General features: G+C 42.4%; 1 protein-coding gene across 1 annotated transcript; it reads left to right on the top strand.

Annotated features, from left to right (window-relative positions):
* The first annotated feature begins 8,551 nt into the window (after window positions 1-8,551).
* On the top strand, window positions 8,552-17,042 carry LOC146567841 (actin-binding protein WASF3-like). The gene is made up of 8 exons (XM_085285741.1): window positions 8,552-8,697; window positions 11,338-11,472; window positions 11,641-11,794; window positions 12,427-12,544; window positions 12,820-13,001; window positions 13,087-13,362; window positions 14,241-14,554; window positions 14,724-17,042. The coding sequence occupies exons 1-8, from the start codon at window positions 8,565-8,567 to the stop codon at window positions 14,879-14,881; spliced, it is 1,470 nt and encodes a 489-aa protein (XP_085141867.1). The 5' UTR covers window positions 8,552-8,564; the 3' UTR covers window positions 14,882-17,042.
* The last annotated feature ends 666 nt before the right edge of the window (window positions 17,043-17,708 follow it).

The following is a 17,708-nucleotide window of genomic DNA, read 5'->3' as shown; positions in this document are numbered from 1 at the left end:
ACGTGGAGTGATGGTGTTTTTGCATAATAAAAGTGACTTTACTTAACATGACAGTGAAATTTCCATGTATCCAACTGTTCTTGCATGCAGAATTTAAGATGTCACCACACTAAAAGTGTGATCATTTTACTGGAATATGTTGTTCATTGAGTTTAAATGCAAATTAAACCATTACACAAAGAAGATTTTGTGAATATGTCACTGCTTTCTTTGTTGTTTTCTTCCTGTAGCGCTCCAATCCACATGCTGCCTACCAGAACCCTGGACCAAGCACATCACTGCCCCAGAGCAGCATGGGATATTCCTCTACCTCCCAACAGCCGCCCCAGTACTCCCACCAGACCCACCGCTACTGAAACATCCCTCCCACACACACATACACACGTTAATAGACACATGTACACACACAGCCCTCACCACGCCCACCTGAACGAATGTACCGAGGGATGTGGGGGGCGTCCAAGGCAACAAAACCCACCCTGCCTCACCCCACTTCACCTCACAGAGGGCACCATCTCTACAGCAGTACGTTAGGCCTGAAAGAAATGGTCTTCACTTTGTTCCAGATAAAGATAACACACCGCAGTATTAGAAACACAGTTATAGAGAAAACGTGATAGGTGAGACACAAAGTGGGAGGAAGGTTTTAAAAAAATAATAATAATAATAAAAAAGGAAAAAAAAAAAAAAGGAAATTTTGATTGAATCAAATCTTTTTCTGTTACTCGGATCTCGGATGTAAGAGAAGATGGCGTGGTTTAAAGGAAATGTTAATCTGTTCCGTCATATCCTCCCCCTTTCTTCTTAACCTGTCTCCTTTACCTACAGCCTACCCCGGCCGGTTTACCCTTTTCCTGTCGAAGCTCGGACGAAACTGAAAGCTGCTATGTGACTGCCAGCGTTGACAGATTTCCTGTCCTCCTGTCTGTCTGTTTATTTTGTGCAAGCGGCCCTACGAGGGCCTCAGCTGAGGACTTTACTGAGCTGCTGTGAAACATGCTGGGAGGATGTGGAGCCACTCGCAGCTGTGGCTTTGAGGGGTTTTTGTTCAGAGAGGACAAAAAAAAAAAAAAAAAGATTTTAGTAGTTTCTAATTTAATCTGTTTTCATGGTTCTGTTTTCATGGCGAGAGCGGCAAAGCAGCTTGCAATAGCTGACTGCTCATGTGCTGTGGTTAAGCCTTACAACATGATGACAAAACCAACCAATCGCATGGAGGATGGCAGGCGGAACATGCATTGTACTGTAATGTATTGAAATATTTTACATGAAGCAAGTATCCCGACAATAAAAGTGGAAACATCAACATTGTCACTCTTATTTGTGAAGCAATTTTAAGTAACATCTTTCATCCTATTTATTCTTTTTCTGGGAACACCTGACATCTGCCCCTAATGTGAGCTTCACAAAATTCAGTTTGGGAAAGAAGAGAAGACGAGTTTTGCTGATGATATTTGATGCATCGTGGTAGCACGAGGCATTCACAAAGTACTGCTGTTTGAAAACGGACAGAAAAAAAAACCTTAACCACCCAGATGTTAATATGTGCACTTGACATTACCACAGTGAGAGAAAATCAAATCAGTCCTGAATTTTATTTATTTAATAAGGCCTATATGAAATCTTGCTCAATAATGGGTTATTATAGTAGAGATCTAGCTGAATCATGTTTAAAAAGGCCGTCAACTAACCACTGTTTTCATTGTTAAATTCTCAGATTATTAAATTTTTAAATTAATGTACAAAATGTATAAAAAGAAAATAGGACCCATTAAAAGTCAACCAACTGCAATTTTGTGGCCCCAAAAATTCAGATATTTAAATCACAGATGTGCAGCTAAATTCATGTTAAATTGTTTGATGCTTTGATGTGAAGTGGGTGTGACACCAATGAAACATGATAAACATGTAATGTTCAAGAAAATGTTCTAGTAGATCGTTGCTCCTGTAATTATCATTTTAGAGTATAGAGTTTTCATTCATTCACAGAAAGTGCCCTCGTACTTTGGTGTGGTATGGATGGCCATGGGCGGTGGTCTTAATCAGTAGGGAAAGCTCTAACACTTGTAAAATCACATCAAGTGGGTTGGAGTGTAGTCTTCTACAGACCACAATCCCTTGGCCCCGGGCCTAATGTTTTGCACCCTTGATTTAAATGATAATATACACTCTTAGGACATTTCATTAATTACACTTTGCCATGTGACTAAGGTCGGTCTGAGTTGGACTCACTTTTACCTTTAGAACTATCTTAATTCTTGTGTGGTCCATGTTGATATGATAGCCTCACACAGTTACTAAACATTCAAATTAAATAAGAGTTCTTTTGCCTCAGAGGTCCATATGAACTAGCATAAATTCCCATATTTGGTCACATATTTGTCTAAATTATGTGTTTATTACAAAGTAGCAGCTGCTTAATAAATGTAGGCTTTATCCAGGAATAGAAGTGCAGTTTATATACTGAAACTCCCCTTTTTAGTTTACCAAATCCTGTCTACAGAAAAGAGACAGTTCTCTGCATCCTTGTTTTTCTTTTGCTTTGATGGCTGTTTTTCTCCACAAACATACCTGAGAGACTGAACCACTGATCTAAGTATAGCCAGTCCTCACTGAACCGCTTCCTGCAGGATGCTGGCCTAGCTATTTTGTTCTGTTATACAATACTCTCCATCCTCAGCATCAATCTGAGAATCTCACTAACCCCGAAAAGGATGCTTTATCTCGTTGTTGTTTTTTTAAATACATTTTTTAAAAAGTTTTTAGTTTTTAGGTGTTATTTTAGGTTATTTACATGTCTACACATCACCGAGAGAGTCGAAGATAAATTACAGCACCTCTAATTTTGACAAGTATCAGACCCGGATAGGTGAAAGGGAGGAAAAAATGCTCGTTAAGCTGTTTAGCAACGCCCAACCTTAGCCCCGCCCTCTTCCAGCTCAACACGGCTATCTAGCGGGGAGTCTCCCTGTCACTCATTATATATCAAAGAAGCCATTGGTTGGCTTTAACGTCTATCAAACGCTAAATCTTATTCTTGGACATCTGATTGGTGAATATGGTCCGTGGGCGTGCCCCCGTCCTCAAAGGATTTTCCCCGGAGTGGCCAGACGGGCTGGGGGACACAGGATGGCAGAGCTAATAGGAGTATCTAACGGGACATGCGGACGGGCTGATTTCTTCTAATATTTCAAGTGCTGGTGAGGGCCTTATGATACTTTTTACAGCGAATAATAACACCCTTTATCATAATGGTGAAATCTGTGCGGGTATTTCTGCTTATTTTTGTCTCATTAGTCCAAACTAAGAAGTCGACCACTGGACATGAGCTAGCTAAGTGGTCAGTTGGAGCGGACCCCGATTTGAGGATAATAAACGGACTTAAAGCCTCAAACACTGAATATTATAAAACAATTACAGGGTAACTTTAATGTTTTTTTTAAGCATATGACTGATGCTGGCGGTACACCGGCGTTTTGTTCAGTGTATTAAGCGCCTGGACAAAAAAACAGCTATTTAAATTTCATATTAGAACCGGTGCAAAAACTCACAGGGACGGAGGTAGATGAACAGATGTGGGTCAGCCCATCGGTAACGGGAAGCGATGGTGCGGAACACTGATTGATCGCGGTTGCCATCAGTTTACGCCTGCGCGCGTGTGAGCGTGTGTGAATGTGCGCTTATCCGTCTGTGGAGAAAAGGAGTGTGTGTGTGTGTGTGTGTGTGTGTGTGTGGGTGGATTTTAATCCATAAATCATCAAAATAGCGCATTTAATCCAGTCCAGCGTGACATCCACGTGATTATTTCAATCTGTAATCCAAATAAAGTGTTAGAGATGAAATAATGAATGACATGATGACAGTTTGGTTTTCTGTGACCCGATCTATAAAACACTCTGAAATCAAAGTGAGAAATGCTTAGTTAATATTAGAGATGGCACGATACCACTTTTTTATGTCCGATACCGATACCGATATCATAAATTTGGATATCTGCCGATACCGATATGAATCCGATATAGTGTTTTTTAATCAACAAAACTGTTTTTTAAAATATCTTGCTGCATTTTGCAAGTCTGCAAGTTCATACTCAAGTTTAAAACAACAACTACACTAAAGCTATTCTGTTATACCTGTATACAAAAAAAATATTTCATAGTTCAGCAATACTGATCAATCTAATAAACTTAGACCTACACCATCCTCCCTATTCTGGTATTTTAAAGAGTACTTAGCGTAAATATTAAGCAACCTAACTAATAGGGTTCCAACTCCCAGCAACAACAAAATTAAATAAATAAAAAATAGGGAACCACCCCTCACGCGCCACCTCATGATGCTTAATCGACGTAATCAACCTTAATTTGATGCAGTGTGAAAAAAAATGCACAGAAATCAATTATTTTTCAAGAAATATTAAATAGATTCAACATCTTTCTTCAACAAAATTGCAGACTGCACAGATGGTACCTTCCCAAAGTAAAAAGTACTATAGCTTACTAGGGTATATATATTAGACTTAATAGTCACTATGTACAGTAATTGACTTCTATTCATTTTACATCAAATTAAAACTTTGGGTGTCAGATAATTATTTATTAAAAGCTAGACATTTTAAATGAGAATAAGAAAGAAAAGTATGTCTTTGTGCCCCCTTTTCCCTGTTAATGCCCTATCGGCCCCCCTGGCTAAACTTTGCTAGATCCGCCCCTGCACAGTTACCAGCCGTCAGCTACGTAGAAAAAGATCCTGGTGTAGAAAGTAATATTAAATAAATTCTAACAACAGCTTATCAAGCTTAAACGTGCTGCTGTTGTTCAGCCGCTGGTTTCCTCTTTCTGGCGCAAAGTGGACCAAAAACAAACGAGAGACAGACTCGCGACAGAAAAGCCGATCAGCTGATTTAAGCAGTTTCACGATTGAAGTAGCAGCCGGAGAGCGAGAGGCAGTCGCTTGTTAAGCTTAACGTGGGAATGCTTTACAAACATTCAGAGATGGACTTACACACTTGCTTTACTTCTCTCGGGGATAACTTTGTCGGAGATGAAATGCCAGGTTGCTAGCGAAGCTCCACATGCTATCCAGACCACCGACAGGTCCTGCATGCCACAGCTGCTCTATCACGTGATGCATACGTTCTGAGGTGAGTTACGGCGTGTTGCAAGTTTTGTGAGGTGCTTTCGTGATATTTAATGGATCGGATTACATTTTTTATTTTTCTCCGATATCCGATCCAGTAATTTAGGTCAGTATCGGACCGATACCGATACGTAATATCGGATCGGTCCATCTCTAGTTAATATAAAGTGCTAACCCACAGCCTCTAAAAGCCATTAAATCTTGCATAATGAAGTAGTCCTCACAGATTTCCGTATATTCCTGATAAAATCTAAATTGTTTAATTGACAAATAAGTTAGCCTCTTTGCTCATTGGGTTATTATCCCTTTGGCTTATACTGACTTGCGTTCAAGTAAGAAGTAAGAAGAAGTAAGAAGTAAGTAAGAATGATCCCGTGGGTGGTTAAGCTGAAGTATTGAGAATCACATGTGAATTATTAAGTAAAAAAAATATGTACAAAACAAACACTCTCAAGGGTTAAATGGGCCTCTGAGGGTTGATTCTCTTGCCATGGATCTGTGTTTTCCTGTTATGTCTGGTCATTTAATTACAGGAGAAATGTATTTCATATGTGAGTAAATGAAATCCCACTTTAAATAAAATAATACTGCTTCAAAATATATTTTTTAATCACAGTACTGATGGTTTTTCTTTGATGGGTGCCAGCATGTTTCGTATGCTGGGAAAACTTTTAATATTTCAGTAACATGTCAAAATTAATTTAGACAACTCTATGTGATGTCATCAGATTATATTAAACAGTAAATGAATGAAAAATGAAAGAAAGCCTTATGTTCTGGCCTTTTATTCACCCAGTAGGATTCACTGTATCCAAGGCACGGCACCACCAATGTTTCACCATGAGTGCCTCTGAGAAATACTAAAACAGGAATATATATATATTTTTATATATATATTTATTCATATTTAGGGCAGTGTGACCTGACGTAATCCAAGTTGCATTATTCAGAACAGCCTCCAACACAAGAAGCTACTCGGTTCATAAATTGGTAATGACTCTCCCTTTCAGCTCTTAATGGAGTTCGCAGGTCTGTAGTAAAGTCCTCTGGAAGCTCTGTGTGTACAGTTGTGGGTATGTCGCAGGAGGAAAGTGTGCCGGATCAAGGGATCAGAGGCATTTTTACAGCTGATGGGACTGTTTACATGCAGCTAATGGGACATTTGAGAGCCTACCTGGTGCGTTTGTACCCATTTGTGTGACTGACTTACTGTGCATGGGGTTTTGTAATAATTTAAGAAGATGCAGACACTGGATGTGGGAGTGAGATGTGTTCTTCTCTGCAGCTGTGAGCAGGCTTTACTCTCCATTTCTCACTCCTATCTTCCTCCCTGAGTGAGAGGAAGATGAAGGAGGAGCGCTCGCTTGCTACTCTTTCATCACATGAGCACAGGGGCCCTTAAAGAACGTTGAAGAGGAGGAGGAGGTGGAAGGGGGAGGATGCATGGGAGAGCTAGTGCTGTTGCCCTGTGAACGGAGCTCTATTGTCCCGGGAACCTTTCAACAGCTTCCCCGAGGTCCCTGTTCCTTCCCCTCCCCCTACTCGATACACTCTTTCTCCCTCAAAAACACAAACACATAAACACACACACACACTTTTTGTCTGCCTCTGCTGTGTCACATCTCTCTCTTTTACACTTAGTCTCATTCACTCGATCTTTTCGGTCACACTCTTGTCCCGCTCGGTGTCTCTCTCATGTCTCTCTCATGCTTTTGCTTCTGCCCCCCCCCCCCCCCATTTCCCACAAGCAGCACAAGGCCTCATCCCTCCTCCTGTCCCCTCCACCCTCCTCCCTCCCGGTCCCTCATTATTTCGCTTCATCAGTGTGATTGTCATGCCGGTCAGACAGTAAAAGCAAAAACATGCAATCTTCTAATTTGCATCACCTCATTTTTAAGCAGCAGACAGCGCCGCTTTTCCAAAATGTTTATGCACAAAGCTAAACCTAAGCTGGGCCTTTCTGTGCCAAACCAGCCCTTGCTGACTATTCAGGGTCCTTTTGTGGGAACACATGATGGTGTAATTTTACCCTTTTGTTTTCTCTTGTTGGCGCGAGGCTGTCAGGGGTTTGCAGGGGGTCGCTGGCTAAAAAAACAGGGGCAAATGAGCGGTCTGCTGATGGGAATTGGCCTTGATGAACACAAGTGGTCCTTGTCTTTGTGAACAGCTGTAATTACACAATCTGCAATTACAGTAGTCTCCTGCTGGGACACTGATAGCACTCCTGCTCGTATTTTTGGCAATTTATTGTATTAAAGGTATGAGGAGTGCAAGCAAAGCAGTGACATAAGTATTGACAAAGAATAGGATGTCTATGTTTTATAGTTTTAATGGTTTAATGAGTTTTTGAAAATCTACTTTCCAGTATGCTGTCTTTATTAAATTTTAGTGGGGTTCCCTTTATCTTTTGCTATTATTAGTCTTCTGACTGGCCTCCTGTGTCTTTTCAACCTGCTTTTTTTGGCATATCTGCAAAGTAAAAACTCTGGAATCAAAATTAATAATTTGTTTCCTTTTTTTTTTTTTTTTGCAAATCTGAAACAAAAATATTTCATTGGAAACAAGTGTTTGTGCACGTTTCCATCCGTCTCCCCTGTTTGTCCTCCTTGAAGCTTCTTCCCATAGCTACATTGTTCTAGCCAAGTGTTTGGACAGGATGGAGAGATGTGACACAGGGAGGAGGACCAGGAAACAGGAGCCAGGCTCAGACCTCAAAAACAGGAAGCAGGAGGAGACAACGATAAGATGGCTGCTCTGGGATTTCTCCTCTTTTGAACTACAGAGGGCTCGGAGTGTCTGATCAGAGGCAATCAGGGTTCAATTAAAGTTCAGAGTAGCGGTGGGTGTAAGCAAAATGAGAAAGCAGTGTATCTGGAGAAAGATATGCGGGTGTGTTTGTTTGCTGCAGGTTTTGTGTTAGGATTTGTTGTTTTTGGTCTTGACCACATCCACGAATCTCTGGTTGTGTCAGATTTCCAGCTGGGCCGGTGACAAGCTGGCGCTGGGATTAGCTGGCAGGTCGTATCTTCCTATCCCTAATGCTTTAATCTCCGTGCTGGTCGACAGAAGTCTCCTGGCTTTGGCACACTCTTGGTCATCGCTCTGTGGTCAACAGCCCACCCACACTTTGTTTGTTTTTGATCTCAAAATGCTGCGTTTTTAGAGCAAGAATAGGAAAAACAGGGACAGTTTACAATAAAATACAATCTCTTACTGCCACGCATGCGTAAAAATTATACCCTGAATTTAAGGTTCGTTGCAGGCTTATGGCTCTATTCTAACTTCTGATATTTTTAGACCAAAGTAGTAATCAATAAAGTGATCAGCATTTTATTTGATGTCCTCACTTGGGACACTTCACCTGCGTTTGTGTCTAAAGCCGTTCTGTTTCTCTTGCAGTCTGTGTGCCGGCGTGAAGCCTCACCATGCCGCTGGTGAAGAGAAACATCGAGCCGCGCCACCTCTGCCGAGGGGCGCTCCCCGAGGGCATCGGCAGCGAGCTGGACTGTGTGATGAACAACACGCTTTCCGCCATCATCCGTCAGCTCAGCAGCCTGAGTAAGACACACATTCACAGACACATTCACCAACACTAGCACGCCCGTCCTGGTAAACAAAAGGCTGCTAAAAGGGTCTAGTAGAAAAAAGCATACAAGTATTTTTTTTGGGAACATGAAAAGCATCCTCAGGCTGTAACCCCGTTAATTTCAGCGTGACGATGGTACACACTGTGTGTAGCCTCTTTGTATACGGGCCAAGATCACATGCTTTCATCGTTAATCCCGAAGCTGTGATTGATTTGGCCGTTGTCATGGTTATAGAGCCTGAGGTCACTGGGCTCACAGCGGCCTTGCAGCAGCCTCACATTGGAACACGGAGGGTCGAAATGTAATCCTTTTAGACAGGCACGCAAAAAATGAACTTATCTATAGCTGTGGACATGTGACTGTAAGTGTGTGTGTGTGTGTGTGTGTATAGAAGTGTTTCATATCGATTATATGCTGGCTTTCTATTGCATTACATTATAACAGCACAAAGGGCAGCTATTTTCCCATTTGCCCCCGTTATCCACAGTTGCCTTCTGCTTTCATGGCAATTGTGTTTAAGGTTTGTTTTGAAACTCAGCAGCATAAATTTAAACTGTCCTTTCTGACGTTAACCCCTCATCTCTTTGACCTCAAATCCATTCTCTGTCTCTTATTGTGTCAAGTTCCTGCACAGGGAGTGGGTATTTCAACAGCAGCTGTGCGGGTTAAATATAAATGCTCTAACAGGCCTGGTGGGGGGATATCTGCAGACACTGCGTGTGTGTTTGTGAGCACATGTGTATAAGTGTCCATAGGAATCCCCTGAAGGGGTCAGAGTTGACCGGGGCTCTACATGCCAGATCTGCGATTCTTCCTTCCTTTAAATGTTTTTCTTACAGCCCATCCTGTCAGCGGGAAGGACAGAAATAGCCCTCAGTATGTGTTTGTCATACCACACATTGTATGTTACAAAGTGTTTATGTTTAAATATTTTTATTGGAATTGTACCGGAGGTGCTCTGTTTTGTTTTGTGCTGTAATATGTTTCTGTTTCACTACTGCCCAGATCCACAGTCTTGTAGTGAAGGGCCTTTTGCAGCCATTAGTTCTGTGCTAAGATTAGGCAGTTTTCCATCAGGCGGTTTGTGGGTGTGTCCCGTACCTTTATGTGCATTCCCACAGTGAGAACCTCCCCTGTCAGACTTCTTCAGGGCCATATATGTGGCAGGAGGAAGTATCTGCTCTGGGGTAAGACCTTGAGAGCGACCCTGGAAACTCATGGGTGGGGCTCAAGTTGAACAACACAACCAGAACAAGTGCCTTTAAAAGAAACTCAGAAATTGATCAATTATAGGTGATGCAGGCTTTTTTATTATTGTTGCTAAGTGAACTAGATTAAACTCCCTGAATAAAGTCAGGGAGTGAAAACAAAGCAGGGAACCCGAGAAATGACCTCTGTTTTCTGGGCCTGTTCCTCTGCACATCCTTGATGGAAGGTGGTGCTCATAGCTGAAAAGCTGATGGTTGGTCATTTTTGCTCAAAATCCATCCTCAAAATCACACTGTCAAAAAATTAAAGTCGGCATTAAGAGATGATGAGCAGTTCCTGATGTTTCTAAACAAGAAAAGGAAGATATTAAGATTTTGAGTTCATCCACTTCTCAGGAGAAGGCTCAGTAGGGGCACTTTTATGGTTTGATCCAGGAGATGAAGCTGTATCACTGCCGCTTTTGTACATATTTCAGGATGTCGCTGGCACAGTTTGAGTTCTTGTTGGCAGAGTTGGGACCACATCTAAGAAGGCGGAGAAATAATTTCAGAGTGCTGATTAACCTCAAGCGACGTCTAGCTGCATGTTGGTGCCAAAACCGTATTATCCTACTATTCATTTTGCTGGTCATATCATTGTACATCCAGTACCTTGGTGTGGTTTTAGCTATGAGCACACCGGATTGGTCTGATCGGTCAGTTTTGTTTATACATATGTGAAAATCTGAAAAATCAAACTTGATCCAAAAAAACAAATGCCGCAAATTTGCTATAGAGACCAAAAGTTTTTTTAAGAGTCATGGGAGTCCATGGGGATTTTTGAGTCAGCCTGAGTTGGTCATTTAAGGTACTGCAGTTTTTGGAACTTCCTTGTTTGCCCCATTTTTGAGCCAGGGAGTGTGCTGCATGGAAATAAAGAGGAGGGTTATGTGTACAGCGAGAGCCTGGATATTCATCTGCAGCAGTGACCTGTTAAAATCAAATGGGTGACGACAAGCAAACTGCTTTATATTTAGATGGAGCATTATCAGTACTCAACTTTTACTTAAAACATTGACAATGAGGCTTATTTATTACGTAACAGCAGTTGTTGAGGCAGGAGAGAATGTGTTATTTACTATCCTGGTTAGCTGCTTTAGTCACTGTAGCGTCTGTATCCACACAGACGAATTCATATTATGGTTTGGATTGTGTGTTTTCAGCTAACAATCAATTATTCATGAGGATTGTTGCTATATGGAGTTGTATGAGACACCATTTCCTGCAGACTCCTGTTTCACGTTGTGTCACATTACCGGTGTATTGATTGGACTTTGGTCTCTGAGGGGTTTCTCTTGGCTCCAGGTAACGATTAAAAGTCTCTCTCTCATATTTCTCTTTCTCCTTCTGTTTTTTTTCCCCAGGCAAACATGCGGAGGACATATTTGGCGAGCTGTTTAATGAGGCCAACACCTTCTACCTGCGTGCCAATTCTCTCCAGGATCGCATTGATCGGCTGGCTGTCAAGGTCACACAGCTGGACTCCACTGTGGAGGAAGGTGAGTCACAGGGTTGAAGTCTGGTGTGGGGGGGATGCACACTAAGCTATCGTTCATTGGTGAAGTCCTGCTGATCTCATGTTCTGCATACTGAATGGCTTTTGTAAACTATTTTTGTCCTTCCAATGATGAATCATTTGTCCTCTTTTCCTCTTTTTGTGTTCTTAGTTTCCTTGCAAGATATCAACATGAGGAAGGCCTTCAAGAGCTCCACCACTCAGGACCAGCAGGTGGTGTCCAAGAGCAGCGTTCCCACTCCGGTCAAAGAGATGTACAACCTGAGCGACAAGCCTCCACCTCTCAACATACTAACACCTTACAGGTTGGTGTTGCTGAGGCACAACACACCCAAACAGCTTGATGGGCTTAAGCGATAATAAATGACTCTTATTTTTCTTACTTTGGTTAGTGTCAGTCCAACGAAGATTTTAATTCAGTGGTTTTAAAAAGGGCTTAAATCTTAAAACATTTTCAGGAGGTTTTCATTGGCTTTTTCTTGCTTCTACATGAAGAGTGAAAAACCAGAATTGGTACTATTTCGTACCATGTTTGGTCACTGCCTTTATGCAGTGTGCTTTTTAGTACTTGTGTGCATTACATATTTAGCATGTCTTGCTCCAGTGGGAATCCCAACTCCTAATCCTGACTACATGACACACTTTGCTCACTTTTTTCCATTCTCTCGGCATCGCTCTGCCTTATCCTGTCGTTTCCTGTTATGTTCTCTTTGTGATAAAAAAGCTGGAGCTCTATTAGTAGTTTCACTCCTTTTCTTCCATTAGCCTCAGAATCTGTTGTATTTGCGTGTCTCATTTCCAGCAAATGATGCTGTCACTGTGTCCATCATCTCTTTGTATCTTAAGGATCAATACACTTACTGATTCTACTTAACGTGGCTTTGCATAAGGAGGCGGTTGTTTATCGTCATAACTTTCTCGGGGTTCGTCTCTGTAGGGATGACCACAAGGAGGCACTTAAGTTCTACACAGACCCCTCCTACTTCTTTGACCTGTGGAAAGAAAAGATGCTGCAGGACACGGAGGACAAGAGGAAAGAGAAAAGGAAGCAGAAGGTACCATATTGACTTAGAGGATATTATACAGTGTGCAAGGACAGGTCTAATATTAAGCATTTATTTGGGTGTCAAACACAGGTGCTTGCAATTTTACATTTTGAGGTGCTCTTGGGCAGATAACCAAACATACAACATAAAATTGTATTTTTAGTCCAACTGATTCTGATGGATAGAGAAATGTACATTTTTCATATCTTAAACAACTCTTAATAAAGAGTGCTGCTTATTTTAACCTAATATCACCTAAAACCTATTGGCTTACTTTCTTCCAGGAGCAGAGGCGCTGTGTGGATGGGACACTACAGAGGGAGGTCAAGAAGGTCCGCAAAGCGAGGAACCGTCGGCAGGAGTGGAATATGATGGCTTTGGATAAGGAGCTGCGGCCAGACCATCGACACACCATACACCGGGACAGAGGCACTTCCTCTGAGGGCTCGATGTCACCAGAGAACAGGTAGATGAGCAAACACCAGTGTGCTCTTAGTTTTCATCACATTTTATTCTTACGCATGAGGCTGCATTTATATTTTCCTCATCAGGGGACACGGGCTGGATCAGCACCACTACCCCAACAGTATGAACCATGCTGGTCACGCCCACACCTACTCCGGCCCTCCACCCAGCGCCCTAGTTGCCCAGATGACTGCCGGACACGCACCACGCGGAGGAGGGGAACACGACAACAGAGGCAGGACCATGATGGCCTATCAGGGTGGCACACTGGGCCGCTCTCACCACCACCACGTTCCACTGCCTCCTCCACCCACTGAGGTTATGAACGGTGGCTCTATGTCTCTCCCACCAGTGGACTACAGGTAAATGGATTCGTCTGCTTATTAGTTCTCTCGCTTTTTCCAGCAATAAGCAAAGCAAAAAAGCTTCACAAAATATTCTGCATACATATGTTTAAACTTTATGCACAGTGCATATGCAGGAACCTCATCCCAATCACTACTGACGCTATACAGTAGGCCAGACAGTTTATTTTGCCATAAGCTGTATTTAATTATCCACTGTATCACTAATAGTTCAGTATTTTCTTCACATTTCTGCCCAATGCTAATGCTTTTGCATTATTTTACATTTAAAAAAATGTAAATTTAAACATGCTGATACACTTAGACTTTGAACAAACAAAAACATTCAGGGCCCATGGGCAGGTGCAGTCTTTAAATATGAGAAAACAAATCAGAAACATGAGACATAAATATCAAATCCCAGCACAACTCAGCTCCTTATTTAGCTTCGGGTCCCAGAGGAGCTGGAAGCTATCCCAGCAGTCATTAGGCAGGTTCAGGTTCCTGCACAGGTCGCCAGTGAAAGTGATTTTGCTGCTTCAGAAGACTTTGACCCTATTTTATTTTATAAAGTAAAACTTTCTTCTTATAATTTCTTTTTATATTTTAGGCTGTATCAAATACTTAAAAAAAGCCAGCACAAATCTCTTACTTGAGTCTACTCTTGTAAAGTTTGAGCTAATGCTGCCACCTAGTGAGTTAGTATTTTTTGGTCTTCAAACTGTGGGCTTCCCACCAGAAGATATGAACTGATACGGAGCTGAATACATTTGATTTACATCAACGTTATCATGCTCATCTTTACTTTTAAGGAGGGAAATGTAAGAAAAAGTCACAGAAGTGTCAGAAAACAAAATTATTGTTAACTCTATTCACTCTCTTGTTCTTCCTCGCAGTATGGACGGCTATGCCAACACTGGTCCTCCTCCCCCTCCTCCTGCTCCTGTCATCCCTTCTGCTCAGACGGCCTTTGCCTCACCTCCTGGAGGTCCGATGCCTCCCGGACCAATGGCTGGTGCTGTCGGCTATGCTCCGCCTCCACCACCTGTATCTGGAGCCCAGGCTGCTCCACCTCCTCCTGGTCCTCCACCTCCTCCACTTCCAGCTGGTGCCTCCCACTCCACAACGCACAAGATGTCCTCCGCCGCATCCGCTGAGACCACAGCGGTCAACGACGCCCGCAGCGATCTGCTGGCTGCGATACGTATGGGTAAGAACTGTGCCTGTGTGTCCTTTTGATGTAAATTTGTCCTCTTTGGACATGTTTACATTTATTTTAATGTATTTATTTTTAACGATGCCTTTTATGAGTTTTCACGTTGTCTTATAACTTGTGTAATAATTGTGTAGTTAAAAAAACACTTCATATTTTTCTGCAGGCATACAGCTGAAGAAAGTACAGGAGCAGCAGGAGCAGCAGGCAAAGAGAGAGCCGGTTGGAAATGACGTGGCCACCATCCTGTCGCGACGCATCGCTGTGGAATACTCCGACTCGGAGGATGACTCCGAGTTGGAGGAGAATGATTGGTCAGATTAACACGAAGACGTAAACAACCACACCAAAAGACACGCAGTCGATCGCTCTCACGCACACCTGAAAAACGCCCACTTTTCCACGTTCACAGGTCGTCACAGGCTTAGTTGCTGGAAACACACACATTACACCTACACACAGTCACATGCTGTGGGTTGATATAAGCTGAATGGTCCAAGACTGAAAATCTGGGGTTGTATTTGGGATGCATAAACACTGTAAAGAGACAAGTAATATAATGTAATGCTGACCACCCTGTGAAACACTAACACTGAGAACTGATGACTACATTGCAAGCATTGTGAATACACCCCAGTGGATGTTTCTCTACCTGTTATTACACTATAGAAACCCTGTGAAGGTGCTTATTTTCAACACATTCTCATCCCTGGGCGTCAAATACAAGCATCCTGTCATATATCACCGTGTCACACAGTTGCACACAAATTGGCCTTTGGCATCCTATCTGTGGCAATATCACAGGCCAAGAGATACCCGTCCTCTATTTTGCAGCATTTTTGCATTTATTAAATCTTAATAGAATAGATGACAAAAAGATAGACAGATAGATAAAAGACGCTGGTGTAAGGCCTCAGCCACGGTACATGGCACCCACGCACTCCTAACTAAAATGTGCGCTGTACTTTCTGCAAGTCCGCTAGCGTCTGAGTGATGTCAGTTGTCACTTTTAAAAGAAGATCGATGGAGACTCCCAGCTGTTAACCTCTGTTGGGGTTGTCACCGTGGAGGTGGTGCTGAGGGTATTTAACCTACTTTTAATCATGCAAGTTACTTTAGACAAGGTGTGAAAAAGCATGTGGGTCATTACCACGTGGGCTGAAGTCTGTGCCTTAGGCGGCAGATGTCAAAGAAATATAACAGGAATGTTTACCCTGCTGTCGTGTCCGTATCTGCAGACGAGTGTAATGGAGGCTTAGGCGTTTTATACTTGAGCGGGGGCAGCGCGAAAGCAGTCCGGACTGCCTGCGGAGAGTGTTTGTTGTCAGATGGAGGCAGTGTACAGAAATATGCGGTACAACCGGTCTGTGGGTCACACACATACATATAACTTCTAACAGACAAAGAGCTAAAGAGGAACCAATAGTCAAAAACAATGAGCTCCAGCGTATGTTTTGTGCTCTTGAAGTTTTGATCTTTAATGTTAATTTCATGCTTTTCTTGTTCCCAATGAACTCCGCTGTCACTCACCTCCCTATTCCAGCCCACTCGTCAAACCTTGTCATTAGCATTTGACCTACGCGTGCGTCCAGCAGCGTGCAGTTTGGGATTTCGGAGGATTGGACAGGAGCACGTTTTTTAGTACGGTGTTCAAACAGAAACACATATGCAGACAGACGCATTTGCAGGACCATAAATTATGCTTTAAGCTCTGGTCACACCTATAACAGTCGTCTCTAAAACCCTCATTAGGGAGATGGATGGGTGGCTTTGTGTTCTGTGATTCTTTCACGTTTCAATTGAGGTGCTAAAAAGCACTCGATTATGTCGAGATACAGGCCTTCTCAACATGAATCCTGCATTTTGAAAAATGCTGATTACGCCGTGTGTTTAAATGTGCTGCCAAGTGGTCTTTTATTAGCACCATGAGATAGATCCTCCGTCGCAACACACATGCCACTTTGTGCGTGCCTGTGAGGCCCAGCGGCTCAGACAAACAGGAGTGTTTAACGTCCATTACGGCAAAGCTGGGATGGTCAAGAAAAAAAAAAAAAAGGAGTGTTTAACGTCCTGGGAATGAGAACAGGTTGTTATTTTATGTATAGTTAAAGCTTGAGAGTGTTAGAATTATTAGAAACTTTCCTCTTGAGCTAACCAATGTACCTTTTTTTTAAAAACTATTTTTACTGAAACACTTATGATGTAGATCACCAAGCGAGATTTTGATGTGTAGACAATAACTGGAATTTATGGAGGAGCTGGCTGCAGAACAGATGACCAGAACGAGCATCTGAAATACTTTGGGGATGGAAGAATGGATGAGAGACTTACTGATGAAGAGTATGATAGGCTATTGAGCCGCCTGCTGTCGCTCACTGCTGTGAGGGAGGGATATCGGGATTGGGGAGGGCGGGGGCATGTATATGCTAGTGTCAGCTGTGTAACCTTTGACCCAGAGAAAAATAAAATGATGAATGAACAAAAATTACTGGGTTTCTGTGTCTCTTCCCTGTTGTCATAGGAACGACAAATACCTGGCCCTTCAGTTTCCATGGGAACAGTACAGCTAAGAAGGGAGTTGCCAGGGAAACAGAAGAGTGCGAAAAGGGAGGGGCAAGGATGAACAAAGGGAGTCCAGGCAGGAGTTTTATGCACAGCACATGTTTGGTTTTAATACAAAATTAACAAGATCTCTCAGTTGAGTGAACTAACCAAAGCAATAAAAAGTACAACTAACACCTTGGAAAAATAGACAGCACGGTCACACAAATGTGTTTTTTTTCTTTTTACAATATCTCAGTTAAGTTAGTGCATGTTGATTATCGTTTATATTTTGCAGATACTTAAATTGTTGTGCCATTTTCATCCCCCCAAAAATAAAGTGCATTTCACATCGAGAACTACGCATACGTTTACACAAGATCCTCTTACCGTTTCCGTGGTGTCGCCCCTATCTCCAAACCCAACCCTAAAACACACACGCACACACACATACCCACACATTCGCGGACCCTTGAGCAAGGCTGGGCAATTACCTTTCCTAAGGGATCACATGAGTAACTGGGACTGTTGTTGAAGCTTGAACCAATTTGCTGAATTCTGCTCAAATAATATCACTAAGCTGGACCATATCCTCATTTAGATTTGACAG

The sequence above is a fragment of the Mchenga conophoros genome, linkage group LG9, assembly GCF_057382185.1.
Source record: "Mchenga conophoros isolate Kocher_MC1m ecotype Shallow Benthic linkage group LG9, M_conophoros_male_GT1.1, whole genome shotgun sequence".
NCBI classification, from domain to species: Eukaryota; Metazoa; Chordata; class Actinopteri; order Cichliformes; family Cichlidae; genus Mchenga; species Mchenga conophoros.
The sequence above is the reverse complement of the archived record's forward strand: the minus strand, read 5'-3'. Positions and strand labels throughout refer to the sequence as shown.

Coding starts and splice junctions, on each gene's coding strand:
- LOC146567841 (XM_085285741.1), top strand. CDS start 8,565: ATGCCGCTGGTGAAGAGAAACATCGAGCCGCGCCACCTCTGCCGAGGG. Junction 11,473..11,640: donor GGACTCCACTGTGGAGGAAG/GTGAGTCACAGG, acceptor TTGTGTTCTTAG/TTTCCTTGCAAGATATCAAC. Junction 13,002..13,086: donor TCGATGTCACCAGAGAACAG/GTAGATGAGCAA, acceptor TTTCCTCATCAG/GGGACACGGGCTGGATCAGC.